At 35.4% G+C, this 20947-nt stretch overlaps 1 protein-coding gene and 1 long non-coding RNA gene across 2 annotated transcripts in view; one reads left to right on the top strand and one right to left on the bottom strand.

Moving 5' to 3' along the window:
- Positions 1 to 20947, bottom strand: part of LOC133198813 (uncharacterized) — an 801505-nt gene that overhangs the window by 469792 nt on the left and 310766 nt on the right. The window lies entirely within an intron of this gene.
- Positions 9257 to 20089, top strand: LOC133199182 (uncharacterized). Its single transcript, XM_061335035.1, has 5 exons — positions 9257 to 9446; positions 13697 to 13821; positions 15431 to 15502; positions 19690 to 19801; positions 19900 to 20089. Exons 1-5 carry the CDS (start codon positions 9427 to 9429, stop codon positions 20087 to 20089), a joined length of 519 nt encoding a protein of 172 aa, XP_061191019.1. The 5' UTR covers positions 9257 to 9426.

The raw sequence follows: 20947 nt of genomic DNA, 5'->3' as shown, positions 1-20947 counted from the left end.
TCAAGACAGTATATTATCCGTTAAAGCACTAATTTTTGCGTAAATTTTGGAATAGAAGTCCTGCAGGGCAGGCCTACCCCTAATTTAAATTATGAAATTTTGATAGATATTGATCTGAAGAATGATTTAAAACAAGATTTTTTTAGGGACACCCCTGCCCTAGGGTCGAAATTCGTAAAAAACCTACAAAAAGTGCGAAAACCTATTTCTATCATACTGGATTATATTTATGTCAGACGTATGTTCTCATAGTTAGTATAGCTCAGAGAGACAGACCGTGGACACCGTGGGTTCGAATCCCACTGTGGGACGTGGAGACCGGTCCTTCGGATGAGACCGTATAAACCGAGGTCCCGTGTCGCAGTAGGTGCTGGCACGAAAAAGATCCTTCACTGCTCAATGGCCGTAAGTGCCGAGTATAGGACAAATTTTGCAGCTCTCCAGCGGCAAGTGGTCCGGTGGCGTCTCCATATGATCGAGTGAAAAATTTTAATAAAAGATAAAAAAAAAAAAAAAAAGACCGTGGACACCATGGACAATTTTAGCGTCCTGGTTCGAATCCACCTGTTGGCACACTTTTATTTTTTCAAATTTTTCACCTGTATAAACACGAATTTAATTTTTCATACAGGCTTTTTCATTTTACTTCTTTTTTCTTCCTTAAATGTATATGTTTGCTGTTGATATAAAAGACATTTATGGAAATGCAGATCATAAATTCTCTTTAACTAAACGCAATCAACCGGAACTATTTCTCAGTGTAAGCACACTTTGTTCGAGGACACGAATCATTCACTTTGTGTTACTCGATACTGCAGGTGTCAAAATATTGCTGTGTTTGTCTTTCAAGAACATCTCTGGGTAATAGTACTGTTGTGCCACTGGGAGAGATACTGCGCTATGCAGAGTAGATGCAGTTCATTCCTCGGGAAAATTGTGTGCATTGGCGACATGTTATGTCAAAAATGCAGGGGGAGGTTTACAGATTAGAAAAGAATGTGGTAAGGTCAGTTAAGGTTTTATGTCCCGTTGCCATTACCCAGGCATCAAGTAAGGACCCTCGTATAAAGGATGTTTCTGTAAATATCGATGTAGGGTCATATGAAGACAGTTGACTAGAACTAAAACGATACATGAGAAACAAGAAACTACACGCATGTGGCCTAAAGTCAGGGACCGGAACGGATATCGATAAGCTTTCTCTAAAGACTGAAACCAATATCGGCCATATAAGTCAACGTATATATTTACCTAGAAGTGATCCTTTGAAAAATTTTTGAGCGAAAACACTCATATTTCTATTAAAAAAACCAGTTGACTTTCATATAAACTTTAGCAATGTCGATATGATTTAAGCATTGATATAACAGGGGAAAACCTACTCTGAGAGAGAAAGAGAGGAAAATTAGCCCTAGTGTAAGATTCCTGAGTATAGATTCCGGGGTGGGGTGGAGGGCTGGTTATGGGGGAAATCCTACTTTGTACAGCGGTTGTCATAAAAATTACATCATTCATATGTTTTGATTTCATAATTCCATTTTTCTCGTAGAAAGACATATTTTCTCTATCGTAGAAAAACATATTCCTTCGCAAAATCAAGGTTGTAAATGCTAGGTACATTACCTGATTTAACATATTAGAAAAATATAGAAAGAAAGTTTCAATAAAAAAGGCAGGCGGGGGAAGTCGGGAAGGGGGTTCCGGACCCCCCTCCCCCCTGGGATTTTCAGTTATATTTTTTTTTGCTTGTCAAAAACTTCGAGTGTCATATTTTTTTAATTGGTTGGACCCCCCCCCCCTCGCAAAATTTCCTGGAACCGCGCATTAACCGATTTTCTGTGCTTTTCTCTGATCTTGGTTGTCAGAAACCAAGGCGCATGCGGGGCTTGATAGAAATAGAAAACTTGAAATGATCTAATGGAAAAAAATGAAGGAGAAACGTTTGAAAGAGAAAGCTACTTGATGTGTTTTTCTCTTTGCAAGACAGAGCGTACAAAGTGAGAAAAAAGAAATAGAAAGAGGAATCAAGAATATGAATGGGGATATGTATGCCTGTGACAGTTTCATAATAAAAATCTGACAATTTATTAAATATTTATAAGATTATAAGATTTTTAGTGTACATCTTAATATTTTTAACGAAGATTCAAAAATTGAAAAGTTTGTGCTCTGTTATTTTATTTAGATTTAAAAAAAATTAATAAATAGAATTCACATTAAACAACTAAAATTTTCAATTAACGTTTAAAACGTTGTAACAACGTTATGACTTTAATAACGTTATTTTGACGTAACGTCAATGTGTACCAACACCGTGCGCAACGTCTTAGCAATAAATCATTTTCTTTTAGAAAGTACTAGTTTTTTGCCTATTCAAAGTAGTCTTTCTAATAATGTGGGAACGATGCATGACCTCTTTACAAACGTTAATGTTTACAAAGTTTACAGTAAAATTTAGAAGTATATACATGTTATATAAGTTGGTTAATTGAATCACATATTTATATTTAAATGGTGCTTTTTGCCAAAGATATAACAATCCCCTTGAAGTTTCCCTGGTTTTCGAAAAAATTACCAGTAGACTCACTGTGGGCCGCCAGTGAAACTGGAAAAGTATTTAAAAAAACGATCTTATTCTTACCGCCGAAACATGCCTGAATTTGCCGATACGGCGTAAAGTAAAATTCAACTATTCATTTTTAGGTTACCTGAGTCACTCAGGTGACCTATTGCTATCCGTTTTCTTCCATTGGCGTGCGTGCGTCGTGTGTTAACATTCCAACATTTTTAGCTTCTTCTCTGAAACCGTTTAACCAATTTCAACCAAATTTGGCATATAGCATATATGGTGAGGCTATATAGATCATATAGTGAAAGTGTATCATTTCTTTGAAAATCTTCTCTTCTCCTGGGTATTAAATAAAGTAACTAAGTACATAGTTATGATGAGCAAGAGTGCCTCTTCTAAAATTGTGAAATTCATGGCCCCAGGGACAGGGGTTCTGGTGTTAGGGCGGGGCTCTATTGATTATATACTGAAAATTCATTAATTCTTTGAAAATCTTCTCCTCTGCTCTTGGGCATTAAGGTGTTAAACTAAGTACATAGTTATGATGAGGAGGTGGTCCTCTACCAGAATGGAGAAAGTCATGGCCCCTGGATCAGGGGTTCCGGTGTTAGGGCGGGGCTCTATTGATTATATTTTGAAAATGCATGAATTCGTTGAAAATCTCCTCTGCTCCTGGGCATTAAGGTGTTAAACTAAGTACATATTTATGATAGGAGGTGTTCCTCTTTCAAAATTGAGAAAGTCATGGCCCCTGGGGTCAGGGGTTCTGGTGTTAGGGTGGGGCTCTATTGATTATATAGTGAAAATGCATTGATTCTTCCAAAATCTTCTTTTCTGGTACTGGAGATTATTTAAACAAATTAAGTGCATGATTATGATAGGCAAGGATGCCTCTTCCAAAATTTTGAAATATATGGCCTCATGTTTGGGGGTTTTTGTGGAGGGGAGGGTTATTGATTATATGGTGAAAAAACATTAATGTTATTTATTAATCCTGTCTGCTCCATAGTGTTGAGCTGATAAAAAATTGCTTAGCTATGATGAAAAAGGGAGCTTCGAACAGAAGTTTTAAATTTTGTGGTCCTAGGGTCAGGGGTTCTGGCATAAAGGGGGGAGGGTGTGGCTTTTGATAATATAGTGGAAAAGTGTTAATTCTCTAAAGTCCATAGTTATGATGATGAGGTTAACTCTTCCAAATTTGTAAATTTCTTGACCCTGGGTCTTGCAGACCTGTTTACCCATATTGTTGTCTCTCAGTATTTTTTATTAGATTTGTCAGTGAGATTTGGCATTTGCCCGTAAGATTTCACTTTCCATCGATTGTACATATATTACTAGAAAACAACTAATTTCTGATTGCCACAACATGGTTTGATAACAAAGAAAAACATCATACCGGCTTGCTTTCTTGCGAGGGGTTTCTGTCATTTTTTTTAAACCACCGCGTTTTGGCAACCCGACATAACTTAAGTGTTTGAAATCTTTCTCTTTTAGATTGTTTGATTGATTGTATGTTGTTTTACGTCCCATTCGAGAATATTTCACTCATATAGAGACGTCACAATTGCAGTATACCGGTGAAGGGCTTCAAATTTTGATCTTTACTCGGCACTCAAGGCCATTGAGCAGTGAGGGATCTTTATCGTGCCAAAGCCTAACGTGACACGGGGCCTCAGTTTTTAAGGTCTCATCCGAAGGACCCGCAACTTTCACTTCAAAGTGCCGAGCGCATTGTGAACGAACAGTTGCTACCCATTTTTTATTGACTTAGGTCAGTCGCGGCTGAGATTCGAACTCACGATCTCCTGATCACGAAGCGAGCGCTCTACCGACTGAGCTACCGTGAACGGTTTTTCTTTTAGACTGTCTGAGACAAACAAACGACATGAATTTCCGTATTTTTGTTATAGCAAAACGTGAGACGTATTTTGGACTCAAAATCCGTACAAAATACGGCGAAATCGTAAGAGTAAACATGTGAAATTCTTCTCTGCTTCTGGGCATATCGTAAGCAAACTGAGTAAATGTTTTAATGATATAAGTAAGGGTATTTTTACCAGGTGTTTGAGCATCTGGACCTTTTGATTAAGCATTCTGGTCCTGGACAGGACTATATTAATTTGTAGTCTACTGAGAGAAGTCATTAACGTTTTCTATTCACCTTTGATAATAAATCACTGTAAATAATGTATTTGAAATGTTAATATAATAAGACAAATTATGCAAGAATTTTTTTATTGTATAATTCAAAAAACTACTTTCCTAGTTTTAATAATCAGGTGGACCTGTAAGAAATAGATAAATAAAAATGAGACAAAAATAACTTATCTTATTAAAAGTTCTTCGAAGACCATAAGAGAGGTCAATGGTAAATCTTAATATGGGTTTAAAAATAGTACAGAAGCACTAATAGTTTATTAATAGTCTGCATGGTGATAGTGTTAAGTTGGAGACAGATTAGAACTTAATTTTTGAGTTGATACTGAATACTAGACTAATTATTTTGTTGATCCTGATCTTCCTACTTCTCTTGCTTTAGGGCAACAAAGCTTCATCTATCAGTGTATTTAACTTCTAAATTGTTGTATTATACTCAGGTGACCGTTAAGGCCCTTGAGCCTCCTGTTTTTTTTAAATTGTAGGGTTTTTGCAAAATTTGTAGTCTTTAAATAGATTACATCGTAAAGGATTTAATTTAATTTCAGGCTAAGCGGATCATGCGTGGCTGCGCCATTATATACAGAGACAAACAGCATAACTCTAAGATATCAAACAGATATCTCTGTGTTATCAACAGGTTTTCGACTAAGCTACACGACATATCTCACAAACAGTAAGTCATTTTCCTCTAAATATATAAATAATTTTTGCAATCTGTTTTTATTTTATTTTTCTTAAAAATAAATATTTCAACAAAAATTTTGTGTTCACATTTCAACATACATGCATTTGTGTTCTGTAAATAACATCAAAGGACATTCTTCACCCTCATTCATACTCGTAACGAGAGTCCCAGGGGCCTTAACAGTCACCTGAATATAATACAACAATTAATTTAGAGGATCCATAGAGTGTAAAATGAACTGAAAGGTGAAGCTTTGTTTCCCAAACGCAAGAAAAATACGGTGATCAGGATCAACAAAATAATTAGTCCAGTATTCATTAACAGTTCATAAATCAGGTTCTAATCTGTTCCCCATTTATCACTATCGCAATACAGTATATTAACAAACTATCAGTGCTTCTGTACTATTTTAATTCCTTGTTGAAATCTCATACATTGGCCTCTCTTGCTGTTTGATGAACATTTAATAAGACAAGTTATTTTTGTCTCATTTTTATTTATCTATTACTTACAAGTCTACCTGATCATTAAATCTATGAAAGTACTTTTTGTATTATACAATAAAAATTCTTGCATAATTCTCTTATTCTATTAAACTGTCAAGTACATTATTTACAGTGATTAATTATCAAAAATAAATGGCAAAGGGGAATAACTCCTGTCAGTACAATACAAATTAATAGAGCCCTGGTCAGGACCAGAACACTTTACCAAATAGTCCAGATGTTAAAAAAATCAGGCTAAATACCCTTCCTTATTAAAACTTTTACTCTCTTTGCTCCTGATATGTCCAGGTGCCATGAAATTCAAAATTTTGGAAAATGCATTCTTACTAATCATAGCTATGTACTTAATCAGCATAATGCCAAGGGGCAGAGGAGATTTTCAAAGCATTAATTTATTTTCAGTTTATAATAAATAAATCCTCCCCACATGGAACCCCGGACCCAGGGGCCATGAAATTCACATCTTTTTGAAGAGGCACTCTTGCTCCTCAAAACTATGTACTTAGTTCATCAGCTTAATGCCCAGGAGCAGAGAAGATTTTCAAAGCATTAATTTATTTTCATTATATAATAAATAAGCCCCCCCCCCATGGAACCCTTGACCCAGGGGCCATGAAATTCACAATTTTGAAAGAGGCATTCTTGCTCATCAAAACTATGTACTTAATTCATCGGGTTAATACCCAGGAGCAGAGGAAAAGATTTTCAAAGAATTAATGCATTTTCACTATATAATCATTAGAGCCCCGCCCTAATACCAGTACCTCTGACCCATTGGCCATGAAATTCACAACTTTGGAAGAGGCACTCTTGCTCATCATAACTATATACTTAGTTCATCAGCTAAATACCTAGCAGCAGAGTGACTCAGGTGACATAATAAATAAAATTTACAACAGCCGTGAAGACGGGAACAAGATTGAACATGAATACATTTATCAATAACTAACATTTAATCCTATTCTTGACCTTTAATAACACGCGTCAAACTATAGCATGATTTTTTTTTTTATTTTTGTGATAGAGGGTCTTGCAGAACTCGCGATCATGCAGGTCACCTTCTCAAAGCCTAACATATTTTATCGACTTTTGAGCATGTTGTTATCTTTATATTTCATCCAACATTACAACCGCTTGGCGACCCGATTTTGGAATTTATTCGACCCGATAATATTGTATGAATGTAGTTCAACTTCATTCAGACAATATGAGAAGGAAGGTAGCAAAAAAATCCAAGTTAATTTAGAGAATTTATGCCCCCCCCCACTTAAGGATTAAAAAGGGGGCGGAGACATACCTAAAATATGCAAGTGGATTAAGAACATTAAAAAAAATTAAATCGTACCTTTAAGCCTTTTGCATCAAAGTCAGTAGAGGTCTAGTGATTATTAACCTTAAGTTACATTGCAAAAGGTTTAAAAGAAACGAATTTCATACTTTCAGAACTTTTCTTTGAAATATAAGACTTCCTGAAGGCTTTTGACCTCAAAATTTCTGAATTTGTTGATAGGTATATAAAATTTCTCTGAAATGATCAGAGAACTTAATTTCCCATCCGCAAATCATATTTCGTAATGTGTGTACTTCTTACCTAAATTCATGGCCTCAAATAAATTAATAGGGGTGTTCTGTAAGTCACTTGGGGTTTTGAAATAAAATTTTCTTGAAAATGCTCAAAGATTTATTCAAGTTCGGTAAAATCACGACCTCCTTATGGGCCTAGGTAGGGGCAACTGGTATAGTTAAACCTTTCAATAATAAAGTGATTTCTCCTTTTCTTTAGGCAAGGAGCCCAGCGAGCGATGTGCCCCAGGGGCCTTTGGTTTTTAAGAATTGGTTGTTTTAGCATAAGAAAGAAAAACACAAAAAAATATCAATTCTTTTATTCTGTGCATCATAATTAAAATACTTCTCGTTTAATTCCAGGCAATTTCACAGGAGAAACTCTTGCACAGGTTATTTCAACATGCGGTAAGACTGATCATTGTGTTAAATGACATGGAAGAGCATTCAGTTCATGTAACTAAAGTGTCAGACATAAATTTCATTGACAAAAAATGAACTGTGTAACAATAACTATTGAAGTATAAAATACCAGTTATCCGACTAGAAGATGAACAGTATTTAACTTATTGCCACTTAGTGCCCTATTTTTTATAGCTTTCTTTTCAAAAACATCTCAATAGCCTACGTTCACGAATCCTCCTTTAAATAAAAACACAAGTTACACATTCATGAAGCGTGTTCATTTTAAGTAGAATTCATGAATCGAATTGATAAAGTGTTTAAATTTCATTTATTTACTACTTTTCAAACAGAAAATAATTTGTCAAGGCCACCTTGGTCCCTTAATATAAAATTTGAATAAGGTATACATTTAAAAATGAAGGTGCTACATGTATATCTTGCCATTTTATTGAGTCTAAGAACAATTTGTTGATTTTATTCGGCAAACAAGTTTTCTCAGGCACAGATTATCGTTTAAGCAAGGGTACGGAAAAACTGACAACTAACAAAAAAAATAAATAAATAAATGAACAAGCAGTAAATAAATTACAAACTCGCAAATATTATTTCCTTGTGGTCCATTTCAACTTTCATTACCAGAATTTTTATTTAAGACCTTTTTCATTAATATGGAAGGGTTTGACTTTGTTCGTGGTCAATCAAACTGTCATTAAAACGTTTAGAAAAGAAAGTACGAAGAGGTGACCTCCCCCCCCTTCCTCACTAATTCTTTATGTTTCTGATCAGTGGGTATGTAGGGAACCTTTATATTGTGAATTTTATAAGATCACTGAAAATTATGTTTATAGAATACTTTGTCATTGAAAAGTGGTAATTTACCCAAGAATCAAATATTTTGTGTAAAACTATAAATCGTAACATTGATTAAAGGAAGACCAGAGGTCGTATTGTACACGTAGATTATTCAAAATTACTGCCATGATGTCTACATGGTTCATTGGGTAAGGTCACATGACTCGAAAGTTTTAATCTTCTTTTGCATTTTTGATTGTTAAGTTTTTTGGTTCGAGTAAGTTCATTTATCTATGTTCTGTACATTAATTTTAATTGTACTATTAGTATCTGTTTCACACAAATAATTTTTATTTGATGAATCATGAATGAGCAAAATCAGTATCATATGTCCTTACGGCCTTCTTTCTCATTCTCCTGACGATGAAAGTTTTCAAAATTGTCTCAATCTTCAAGTAAATCACAGGTCGGTAGACATTCTATGGTTAAATATAAGATTTATACAGTTTATTTAATTACATTCGTATTGAATTTCATAACTTGCTTCTTGATTGACAGGAATTTGTCCGGAAAAATTCATTTCCACCTCAGGCACAATAAACAGTCTTTACTACCCAACGTGGACTTTTACCAATAATAACTGCAGCTGGTATATATATGTATTTTACGACTTGGCCATAGAAATAGAGATAGAAAATTTGGAAATCACACCTTGCTGCGATTCTTTCACAGTAGTGGATAATAATATGAATCAACAATTATGGAGGTAATAGTTACAGTTGAATATTACAAATTTTTAGTTCGCTTCAATCATTTTCTATGTATAAAATGCATATCTATATTGATCAATTAAAAAGCATAATCAGTTTTAAGTGATATACTTCACTCAAAGGTCACTTTAGATAATGTTTTAGTGATAACAAACAATAGGGAAAAGCTGAAGATAACGAAAAGTAATCGATCTAAAAACAAGATGTGTTGTGAAACACTGATGCCACCGGTAGCTTATGGCGAAGGTTAAAGCTTCTCAAATGCAAGTCAAAATCCAAGCCAAAAGATAAAAAATGTTGGTACCAAAAAAAAGGTCTTGTCTCGAGGAATATACCTGTGAAATTTGAAAGCCCTAGCTACAACTGTTCAAAAAGTTATGGGGAAGGTTAAAGTTTTTAAAAAGTAAAAGGTCAAGGTCAAAGTGGTTGATATCCAAAGGAAGGTCTTGTCACAAGGATTATATATGTGAAGCATGAAACCCCAAGCACCAACGATTCAAAAGTTATGGCCAAGGTTAAAGTCTTTCAAAAGTAAGTCAAACTCCAAAGTCAAGGTCAAAAGGTCAAAGTTGTTGGTATCCAAAGGAAGGCCTTGTCACAAAGAATATACATGTGAAGTTTGAAACCCCAAGCACCAACTGTTCAGAAGTTATGGCCAAGGTTAAAGTCTCATAAAATTTTGCAAAAGTGGGTCAAACTCCAAGGTCAAATATGATAGGGAAAAAAGGTCTTTTCAGAAGGAATACTTATTTGAAATATGAAAGTAAAAGCTCCAACCAATCAAAAGTTATGGGCAAGGTTAAAGTTGACAACAGACAGACAGGACAAAAACAATATACCCCCGGGATCTTTCGATCCTGAGGCATAAAAACCTACAAACAATACAGAACTGTGAACAGGCATACAACACTGACCACTGGCAATATCAGAGATGGGGTCAGGTGCCTAGATCTCTTCGGAGTCCATTTTTGAGTTGCTGACTTAGATTTCCGTGCTTACTGAACTGTAGATCGTAAGCAAGAAGCTCACCCCTTTCTTTCACCTTTATATTCATAATTACACACCTGAAGCATCTACTGCTGTGTACACAGTGGAGTCTGTTTTGGGTGTGCGCCTTGAATTGTTAGTTTGTGGTTATGACAGGAGAAAAAAACAGCTTCTTCTATTATTCCTTTGAAGGTTAGGGATGACTTTGAACCGAGCGACTCTTTTTCAGTTTCTGTTAGAGGTACTTGTCAAACGCATTCTCTGCAAACTGAGTCTGACTCATAAGAGTTCGCTTTCGTTCAGAAATAAAATTGTTATCAACTTGTCCGATTTCAGCATTAATTCTCGAGAAAACTTGCAGAAACTGTCCTCTACCAGCTTTGTGCTGTTATCGGCAAAATGTACTGAAGTAGCTCATCTTTCACCAAAAGTTTGCTGGATCGTCCAGATTTCATCAATTAGTTTACCCTCTCTTCAAAAGAAGTTGGGCGTGTCCTTAGTACAAAGATGTCATCTACAGTCCCTGACATGAGGGGCCTATATACAATTAGTTACAAAAAAGTCCCTGCTACAGGTAAACTTCCATGAACGAATAAACTTCTTTTTTTTTAAAAAAGCGCGTCTTTTATACATTTGGCACTGTAGAGTTGAATACCTTTACTTAGAATTCTTGACAACGGCTATAAATAAACGGTGTGGAATAGTGCGGTTGATACCCCGAAGTTTATATAGAAATCACATTGTCCATGTGTTCATGCAATCTTGTCTGGGCTATACCTTTGTAACTGAGAATCAGTGGAAGCTCATACTTGGTACAGATATTGCTTATGAACTACAATGTTTTGACATTTGACTCAAGGTCATATGGGCAACGTCACTGGCCAAAAAACTGTAACAAGTTTTGTCTGGGCCATAGTTTTGTAATTGAGATCACTGGAAGCTCATAATTGGTACAGGGATCGCTTATGATCCAAGGGTGTGTAATGAATAGGACCTTAGGTCATTCCTGCAAGTTCAAGGTCATTAGCCGAAAAGTATAAAATTCCTGTACGGGCTTAAACTTTGTAATGGAAAAACTGGAAGCTCGTAAATAGATTGCTTACGATGCAAGGGTGTGTGTTACCGTGACCCATGGTCATTCCTGTAATTTCAAGGTAATTGAAAGAAAAGGATAAAATTCCTCTCTGGGCTATAACTTTGCTATAGAGAAACTCGTACTCGGTACGGATTGTTCATGACCTGCGGGGTTGTCACGACCTTGACCCAGTGTCATTCTGGCAAGATCAAGGTCACAGAAAGGGAAAAATCTTGTCCGGGCTTTTAACTTTGTAATTGAGAATTACTTAGAGCTCTCACTTGATACAGGGATTGCTTGGTGTGTACTGACCATGTTCTCAGGTCATTCTGGCAAGTTCAAGGTCACTAGCAGAGAAGATAAAGTTCTTGTCTGGGCTATAACTTTATAAGAATAATCAATGGAAGCTCATATTGGGTACAGGGATTGTATATGACCTGAGGGTGTCTGTCGTAATCTTAATCAAGTTCATTCCAACAAGCTCAAGGTCACTGGATAAAAAATGTAAACTTTTTAATAGGTTTATAATTTTCTAAAGGAGAAACATTGCATGTCCATATTTCACTGAAATATTACTAATGCAAAGAGGGTGAGGTATTTTTATTTTAACCAAGGTCAAGTTCAACGTCATATTTACATTGTAACGTGCGGGACCCGGGCGATCTCCTTGGGCTCGTACTTGGTTAATGCCCAAGTCTTATGAGGACAATAATAAATGCAAAATATACAGATCAAAAGCAATATATACAGATATAGAGAACACTTGCCTGGTGTTAAGTTTAAGCAATATATACAAATATAGAGAACACTTGTCTAGTGTATAATGTAAACAGTATATATCGAGATTCCTGCCACTTGGCTACATCAACGCCACTTGGCTATACGACCGCCACTTGACTTTACAATGACCACTTGGCATATGCTTTTACCCCTTGGCTTCTACAAAGGCCACTTGCCAATACCTGCCACTTGACTACAAAGGCCGTCGGGGAATTCTAGCCACTTGGTTATACACGTCAACTGGTTTCGCCAGGTCTGGACAATTGACGATACAATCTAGTATTTCCTTTACTAATCAATCCAACCCTTGTCAACAAGAACAACTTACAAATAACAATCGTTTCTTGATAGAAAATCGTCTCCAGCAAACTGGATACAAAATTGTATAACCCAAACCCATCGGCCATTTTGCTACTTATATAATCTTTATATCAATAAAATTAAGTGTTTTCACTGGCAAGAATCCGTTTCTGAGCGTTCCTGAGCATACTTTGCTCGTCTCAACCAAACAATTATTTTTGGTTTGTTTTTATATATATAACGTTCTTTATTGTAAAATCATTTAATCAAATAACCCGTTAATTACACTATTTACAATGATTTCTTAATTAAAGCAATGTAGCAAAAGGGGAATAACTCTAAACCGTTTCAACATAATTTGATTGAAAACTTCAAAAACATTGCTACTGAGGGTATTATTTTATGAGCTCGCTCACAGTTCCACTAGTTAGCTCCGCCTTCTGGAATTTGTATGTCAGATCCCCGCCGTAAAATCTAATGATCTGTTGCCATGCATGATTTTCAGCTGTCCTAAGACCTAACGTGACAACTCAAAGTAATAATATACATAGTCGCTACCAACAAGCAGACATCTACATGTATACAACCTAGAAAATTATTAGACATCCAACATCAAAAGCATACTTTATATGAGGGGAACAAGTTAAAATTTACATAAGGCAAGTTATTCCCTTATTAGTAAGATATGTTTTTCACGTGTTCAATTTACTATTTAATTCACTATTGAATTGGGGAAATAAGTTAACCGAATATACAACATTGGAAAACAACTTGAAATTATCATGGTTTTACATGTACGTAAATGTAGACTTGGCAACAAGTAGCAAATATATATAATATTAAAAGACACCTGTAGGACAGCAGAGTGTCTTAAAATGTAGAAAAAGAAATATGCGCAGAGTAACAGTGAGCTCTAAGCTGCAGTGTGATTACTAATGATATCGGCATCAGAACTCTTTACTACATCCAAAAAATACCAACAATCGTGTTCTAAAAAAAAAAAATAAAATTAATGAAGAAGAAATAATTTTACTCGTCCACATAGTAAAAATTTGTATTCTCATTACTATTAAAATGTGTTTTTCTTTTCTTTCTTTTTTTTAGACTGCTGAACTCTACAAACGGCACATTTGAAACTGGAACAAACAACATTACAATAACGTTAACAACAAGTGGAAGTGCATCTATAAAAGGATTCCGCCTGCATTATCGAACATACCTACCAAATGGTAATTTTTTTATAATAAACATATCGACATTTGGGGTAAATCATAGCTGCTTATAAAAAAAAATCTTAAAGATCAATATTAAAAATGAATTAACTTAATGTAATCCATTAATTCTTGTTTGGTTTAGTTGAGAAAAAGTCAAGTACATGTTTCAAACTGATATAAATAGATAAGATGCAAACATTGATGTCGATAAAAATGATTAGAACAGGACCGTAGCAACGTTTTTTGAAGTTTGTGTGTGTGTGTCTGAGTGTGTGTCGAAGGGGATGGGGAGCCTCCAAAAGTATCTGAGAAGCAAAAAAAAAAAAACATACCTAATTGCCTAAATTGCAAAATTCAATTTCGTCGGAAGGTTGCGGGACTTTTTCAAAGAGCCATAGCTGCCTTCCCGACCACACGGCCGACTCAAGAATTTAAAAGGAAATCACCTGTTTCTATTTATAGATATACTGTACCTTTTCAATTCATGAGCAAACTATCTAATATGATTTGAGGACGAGTGTTGCAAGTATGTCAAATGACAATCATTTTACTTGTTCAATACTCTAATTCTGAGACAAAAGATTTACGCAGAAAATCAATAAAAATAAAACAAGTTGCTATGAATTTGCAAACTTTAATAAAATAGTTAAGGACTGTCTTTTCCCGAGATACTTTCAAAGTGTAATGTGTATATTATATCTGTCTGAAATTGTGTATGTTATAAAACATAATAAAGAAAAACGTAGAAAAGATACACAAAGAAAAAAAAATTTAAAAAAAAAACATAAATGGAAAAATGTGGGGCTCGAACTCGCAATCACCATATTTACATTCCAGCAATCATACCGCTGCGCCAACGAAGTCAATGATGTCAAGTTGATAAATTTAAGACAGATTACTAAATCTTACGATTATATGAGAAGAAAAATTTAATATATATTTTCATCATTTTCAATATGAAGACCACCTTTAACCAAAATTATCGAAAGGGAATGAAGTGCAGACATATCCAAATAAAATTATTCAAAAGTTGTTTTTCTGGTTAAGGGTGGTCTTTGGCAACAGTTTGTCATCGTAAGGTGGATACCTCAATATTTACTACATATTCTATACAAACTGGATAATTTTCAAATTTATCATATGAGGGAACTATTAACATTTAAACATCATTATTGTGTGATTTGGTTTTACGCATGTATAAACTAAGACTGTATGACAAAATTTTGGTTAAAAAATGTATTTAAGAAATCACTAGTAGAGTAGGCGAAAATGCCTATCAAATGCGCTATGGCTCTTTGTGGTACATTTGCCAGTATTCGACTGAACAGCAACAAAAACAGGGGTGTATTCAAATGAGAAGTTAACATATTAAAATGCTACTGGCTTGTAGAGAAAAACATATAAACCTCTCACAGTATACATAGGTCTTCGTGGAGAAAGTTTCACTGAATTCCGTAAGCATGAAAGCAGTGAAAAGATAGTGCCATAAAAAGACATTGGTTAGACTGTGTACTTTATTCACAGAAGATAAATTACGTTGATTTACGTCTATTGTTTTTAATGTACTATTATTTTCGAAGCAATATAAAATATATTATATAATGTTTAATCCATACTTTTACAGATACTTTGACTACAGCAGGTCAAGATTCCATGTCATCAGAGACAACAGACAGTACAATAGATAGTTCGACAGGTATATGCTTTTTACGTCACCTGAGTCACTCAGGAGATCAATTGCTATCCGTTACTTTTTTGTCTGTCTGCCGTGCGTTAATATTTAATTTAAACATTTTCAACTTCTTCTCTGGATCTCCTAAAGCTGCAGTTTTGGTATAAAGCATCTATTGGTGAAGGGAAACAAAAATTGTGAATAACATGGTTTCTTCCCCACCCACCCCGGGTCTTGAGGGGTGGGACTTTGATTACTGCAATCTTTAAAATATATTTTTCTTTAACCTTGGCATCAAGCAGTCAAACTGTTGGCATGAGTTAACTACGCAAGCGCTTCATGAAAAATATGCCTACGTGCAAGTCTGTGATTTACACACCAATAACACACAAAACTTAAAAACATTCCTTAACAAACTAATAGGTACGATGAACATAGGTGCCTCTTCCCAAATTGTGAATTTCACGGCCCCTGGGTTAGAGGTTCTGGTGTTTCTCAGGGGAGGCTCTATTGCTTATATAGTGAAATGCATTATTTTTTGAAAATCTCCGCTCCTGAGTGCTAAACTAACTAAGAACATAGTTATGATGAGCAAGGGTGCTTTTCCAAAATTGTGAATGTCATGGCCCCTGGGTCGGGGGTTGTTGTGTTAGGGTTGGGTTCTATTGATTATAGATGTATAGTGAAAATGCATGTATTCTTTGAAAATCTTCTCTTCTCCTGGGTATTATTTAAACAAAGTACATAGTTTATAACTTGTAGTGCTAGGGTCAGTGTAGTCCGATTGATTGATTGTACGTTGTTTTACGTCCCATTCTGGAAGTTTTCACTCATGCAGAGACGTCACCATATACCGGTGAAGGACTTCAAATTTTGACCTTTACTCGGCACTCAGGGCCATTGAGCAGTGAGAAATCTTTATAGTGTCAACGCCTGCCGTGACAGGGACTTCGGTTTTTAAGGCCTGATCGGAAGGACCCGCAACTTTCACTTCAAAGTGTCGATCGCATGGCGAAGGAACAGTTGCTTCCCAATTTTTTTATCGACAGGTCAGTCGCGGCCGAGATTCGAACTCACGACCTCCCGATGAAGGAGCGAGCGCTCTTCCTACTGAACTATCGTGAACGGTAGGGTAGTCCGAAATATCTGACGTTTTCCAGGCGGTTTTCACGATTATGATATTTAAGACTAGGGTCAGGGGTTCTGGTGTTTCTCCTGGATGGGGTGGGGTGGGGGGGGGGGTGGGGGGGCTAGTGAAAATGTGTTAATTCTTTAAAAATCTTTAACGTCATGCATAGTTTTGATGATAGCGGTACACCTTCCACATTTGTGAATTTCATGACCCTGGGTTCTGGTATTATAGAAGGGCTGTGTTGAATCTGTAGTGAAAATGCATTATTTCTTTGAAAATCTTCTTTGCTTCTGGGCTGTAGAAGGCAAACAGAGTAAAAGTGTTAATGAGCAATAGTATTTTTACCAGATTTTTTAACATTTGGACTATTTGGTAAAGTGTTCTGGTCTTAATGGTCTTAACCTTTATTAAATTGCATTTTACTGAGAGAAGTTATTCCCCTTGCCATTCACTTTTGACAACTGATCACTGAAAATGATGTAAGGTATTATGCAAGAATTATTATTGCGTAATACAAGTACTTTCATAGTTTTAATGATCATTTAGACTTGTAAGTAGGAGATAAAAAAAAGATTAAAATAAAAATGAGACAAAAATAACAAACCAAAAGAGGTTAATGTGAGAGGTACATGTAATAAAATGTGGTAAAAAAGACACTGATGCACTAATGTTTTGTTAACAGTCTACAGGTAATAGTGATAAATCTTGAATCCCTTCACCCAAGGATACTTTGTGCCAAGTGTGGCTGAAATTGGCTCAGTGGTTCTAGAGAAGAAGATTAAAATGTGAAGTTTTCGACGACGACAGACAACAGACAGTTTTAGATTAGAAAAGTTCACTTGAGTCTTTGGCTCAGGTTAACTAAAAACGAAAAGTCCAACAAATGTCACTGGAATTTTTTGTCAAAACATGTACATATGCACGACCCTCGCATCCCGCGAATGAGGTTGTAAATTTGAACGCACAGGTATTGGTAACAAGTCAGAAAATAGGGAAGAATGTGATATTTTTGGGCTATGAATCTCTGCTTGTGTTTTTTAGGCATTAAATTTTTATGTTAAGGAGATTAGATCCTGTTATCAAAAGTATTGAGAATTTTTTATCAAGTATATTTTAAAAGTCTACACACATAGCTTAATTAAAAATCAAAACAAAAGGGGGGGGGGGTCAATGCGCTTCTTTTGGCGCCACGGAGCATTTAATATGACATTTTTGCACTGTAATTATGCATAACAGATAAATATTTTATTTTTTTATTAACTTTTTCCTCTGATATTTTTTATCCAAATAAATTATGGGAGCAAAAACAGTCTTTTTTCACTTGAATAGTCACGTTAACATTTGCGACAACAACAAAAATTTCAAATTACTTCGCATAGTCAATTATTTGACCTTTCTGCACACAAAAACTTTCACTTTTCTGGCATTTAAAATCTTATAAGCAATAAAATCATTTGAAAGTAACGACATTTTTACTAAAATTAAGCAGAATTGTTAAAATTATCTTATTTTTATCACAAAAGAAAATTAAAATTGCGGGTCTGTGATATTAATTTATAGATATTTCAAAAATAGAGGTAATTTTAAGCTTTTTTAGGCTATTTTCCCCCAGGACTTTAACTATATATTTGTTGTATTTTTCCAAATATGATGATAGAATTCATGACAAGTAATTTAATATATAATTTAGGACCAGCTTTAAACATTTCAGTGCGCAAAAAACTGTGTGTAGACTGCATGTAAAAAAGGAATCCAAACATAACAATACTGTAAATACTTCAAAAGAGAAAAATTTATCGTTTTCTTTTAAAAAGCCTTCCGCCACAAAATACAGTTCCTCACTTAATTCTTTTGGTATGGAATGTAATCATGGGGTTTTATTTGAATATAGTTAAATTAGAATTGTAGAATCCAAATTTTTGTAAGAACTAAAACATTATGCAGAATTTTTCAAAAAGAGGTCAAGAAAAAAAAAATCTTTCCAGAAGCTCAGGAACGAACCTCTTTAAATGAAATAACCAGTGAACAAAACAGTTCAATATACCCAATAAACGTTATTTAATTTTAAAGCCATATTTTACAGATGGTACATGAAAATCTGTGCAGTACCAATGATAAATCTGCTTTTTTTAATAATAAATACACACATGCTTTATGATAATTAAAAAAAAACCCTGATATTCATTTACTAATTAAAAAATAAGTAAATGTAGCTACAATTCTGATTTGTATACAAGTATCTGTAATTTATATAACCGATTCATTATCATATCAAAATCTGCTTTTATCGTGTTTTGCTTTTATCAGTTTTTTTGCGTTTGTCCTGTTGTGCCGTGCATGTATCCTATCGTATCGTAAATGTATCCTATCTTATCGTGCATCTTGTTAAATATAACGTTGCTTGAACTCCTAGAACATCGAGTTCAGTTAGTAAGATTTAGCAAAAGTATGCAAGCTTCATCAAGAAAATGACCACCACTTTTTTTGTTTGATTGATTGTATGTTGTTTTACGTCCCATTCAAAAATTTTTCACTCGTATAGAGACGTCACCAGATACCGGTGAAGGGCTTCATATTTTGACCTTTACTCGGCACTCAGGGCCATTAAGCAGTGAGGAATCTTTATCATGCGAACGCCTACCGTGACACGGGGCCTCGTTTTTTAAGGTCTCATCCAAAGGACCCGCAACTTTCACTTCAAGGTGCCGAGCGCATGGCGAAGGAACAGTTGTTGCCCATTTTTTTTATCGACGACCGAGATTCGAACTCATGACCCGATCACTAAGCGAGCGTTCTACCGACTAAGCTACCGTGAACGGTCCCACCACTTTTGAAAGGAGTAGTTCATTGTTTTATTTTCTCTTAATTGCTCGAGTTTAACCAAAGAAGGAAGTTTCAAGTCTTATAGCAAATAAATATATTGCACGGAGATTATAGTATACAATTTTTTTTATGTCTACTATAAATAAATAATATTTACAGTCGCATTTGTATGAACTGTTTAGATATTGACGATTTTAGCGATCAAAGTAAGAAATATTCACAATAGATTCAGTAACACCTTTTTACATTATATCAGAATGGCCAAGCACCACAACAGGTACGACTACTACGTCACAATGGCCAAGCATCACAGAAGATGCGACTACTACGTCACAATGGCCAGGCACCACAACAGATACGACTACAACGTTACAATGGCCAAGCACCACAGAAAATACTACTACGTCGCAATGGCCAAGCACCACAGAAGATACTACTACGTCACAATGGCCAATCACCACACCAGGTACAACTGTGCCACAATGGCCAAGCACCACAACAGGTACGACAACCGTGCCACAATGGCCGAGCACCACAACAGGTACGACAACCGTACAACAATGGCCAAGCACCACAACAGGTACGACAACCGTGCCACAATTGCCAAGCACCACAGAAGATTCGACTACTACGTCTCAATGGCCAAACACCATTGAAGATACGACTACAACGTCACAATGGCCAAGCATCACAGAAGATACGACTACTACGTCACAATGGCCAAGCACCACAGAAGATACGACTACAACGTCACAATGGCCAAGCACCACACCAGGTACGACAACTGTGCCACAATGGCCAAGCACCACAACAGGTACGACAACCGTGCCACAATTGCCAAGCACCACACCAGGTACAATAACATAACAATGGCCAAGCACCACAACAGATACGACTACTATGTCACAATGGCCAAGCACCACAACAGGTGCGACAATAACATCAGAATTTGCCCCAGCAGATACGACTATTACTACGTCACAATGGCCAAGCACAATAGGTGCGACTACGTCACAATTGTCATAATTCCTTTTCATTTGATCATTTCATGTTTATATCGAGTGACTTTCAATTAATTTGCTTTTAACCTCTTTCTGAATATTGATGTCTTGATAATCAACAATGCCTTTAAAGATAAGTGTTGGTATCAATAAAACATCGACACAAGGCATCTTTATTGTTATTATCATGTAACAAGTTCCAATCATTAATATATACATTTTTACCCCTTAAGAATTTTCAATTCATAACAATTTAGATTTAAGGATTAAACTTTAAATCTTGAACTGGTTTCCAGTGTAAAATACTTTTTACGGTTAATAAACAAACCATCTTGGACATGAAAAAACTTGTTTTAATTTTGAGATCATATTATACTACATTTATAATTACAGCATTATCCAAATGTCTCTGATTTCGCAAGTAACCTTATCACAAGTTTTTTTAATAATTTTTTTAGAGACTTCATTTGAGATTACAACAACTTTTCCTACCTCGCCGGACACCTCCACTGC

The sequence above is a fragment of the Saccostrea echinata genome, unplaced genomic scaffold, assembly GCF_033153115.1.
Source record: "Saccostrea echinata isolate AGI-Se365-2 ecotype Australia unplaced genomic scaffold, CSIRO_AGI_Sech_v1 ptg000033l, whole genome shotgun sequence".
In the NCBI taxonomy this organism is placed as follows: Eukaryota; Metazoa; Mollusca; class Bivalvia; order Ostreida; family Ostreidae; genus Saccostrea; species Saccostrea echinata.
The sequence above is the reverse complement of the archived record's forward strand: the minus strand, read 5'-3'. Positions and strand labels throughout refer to the sequence as shown.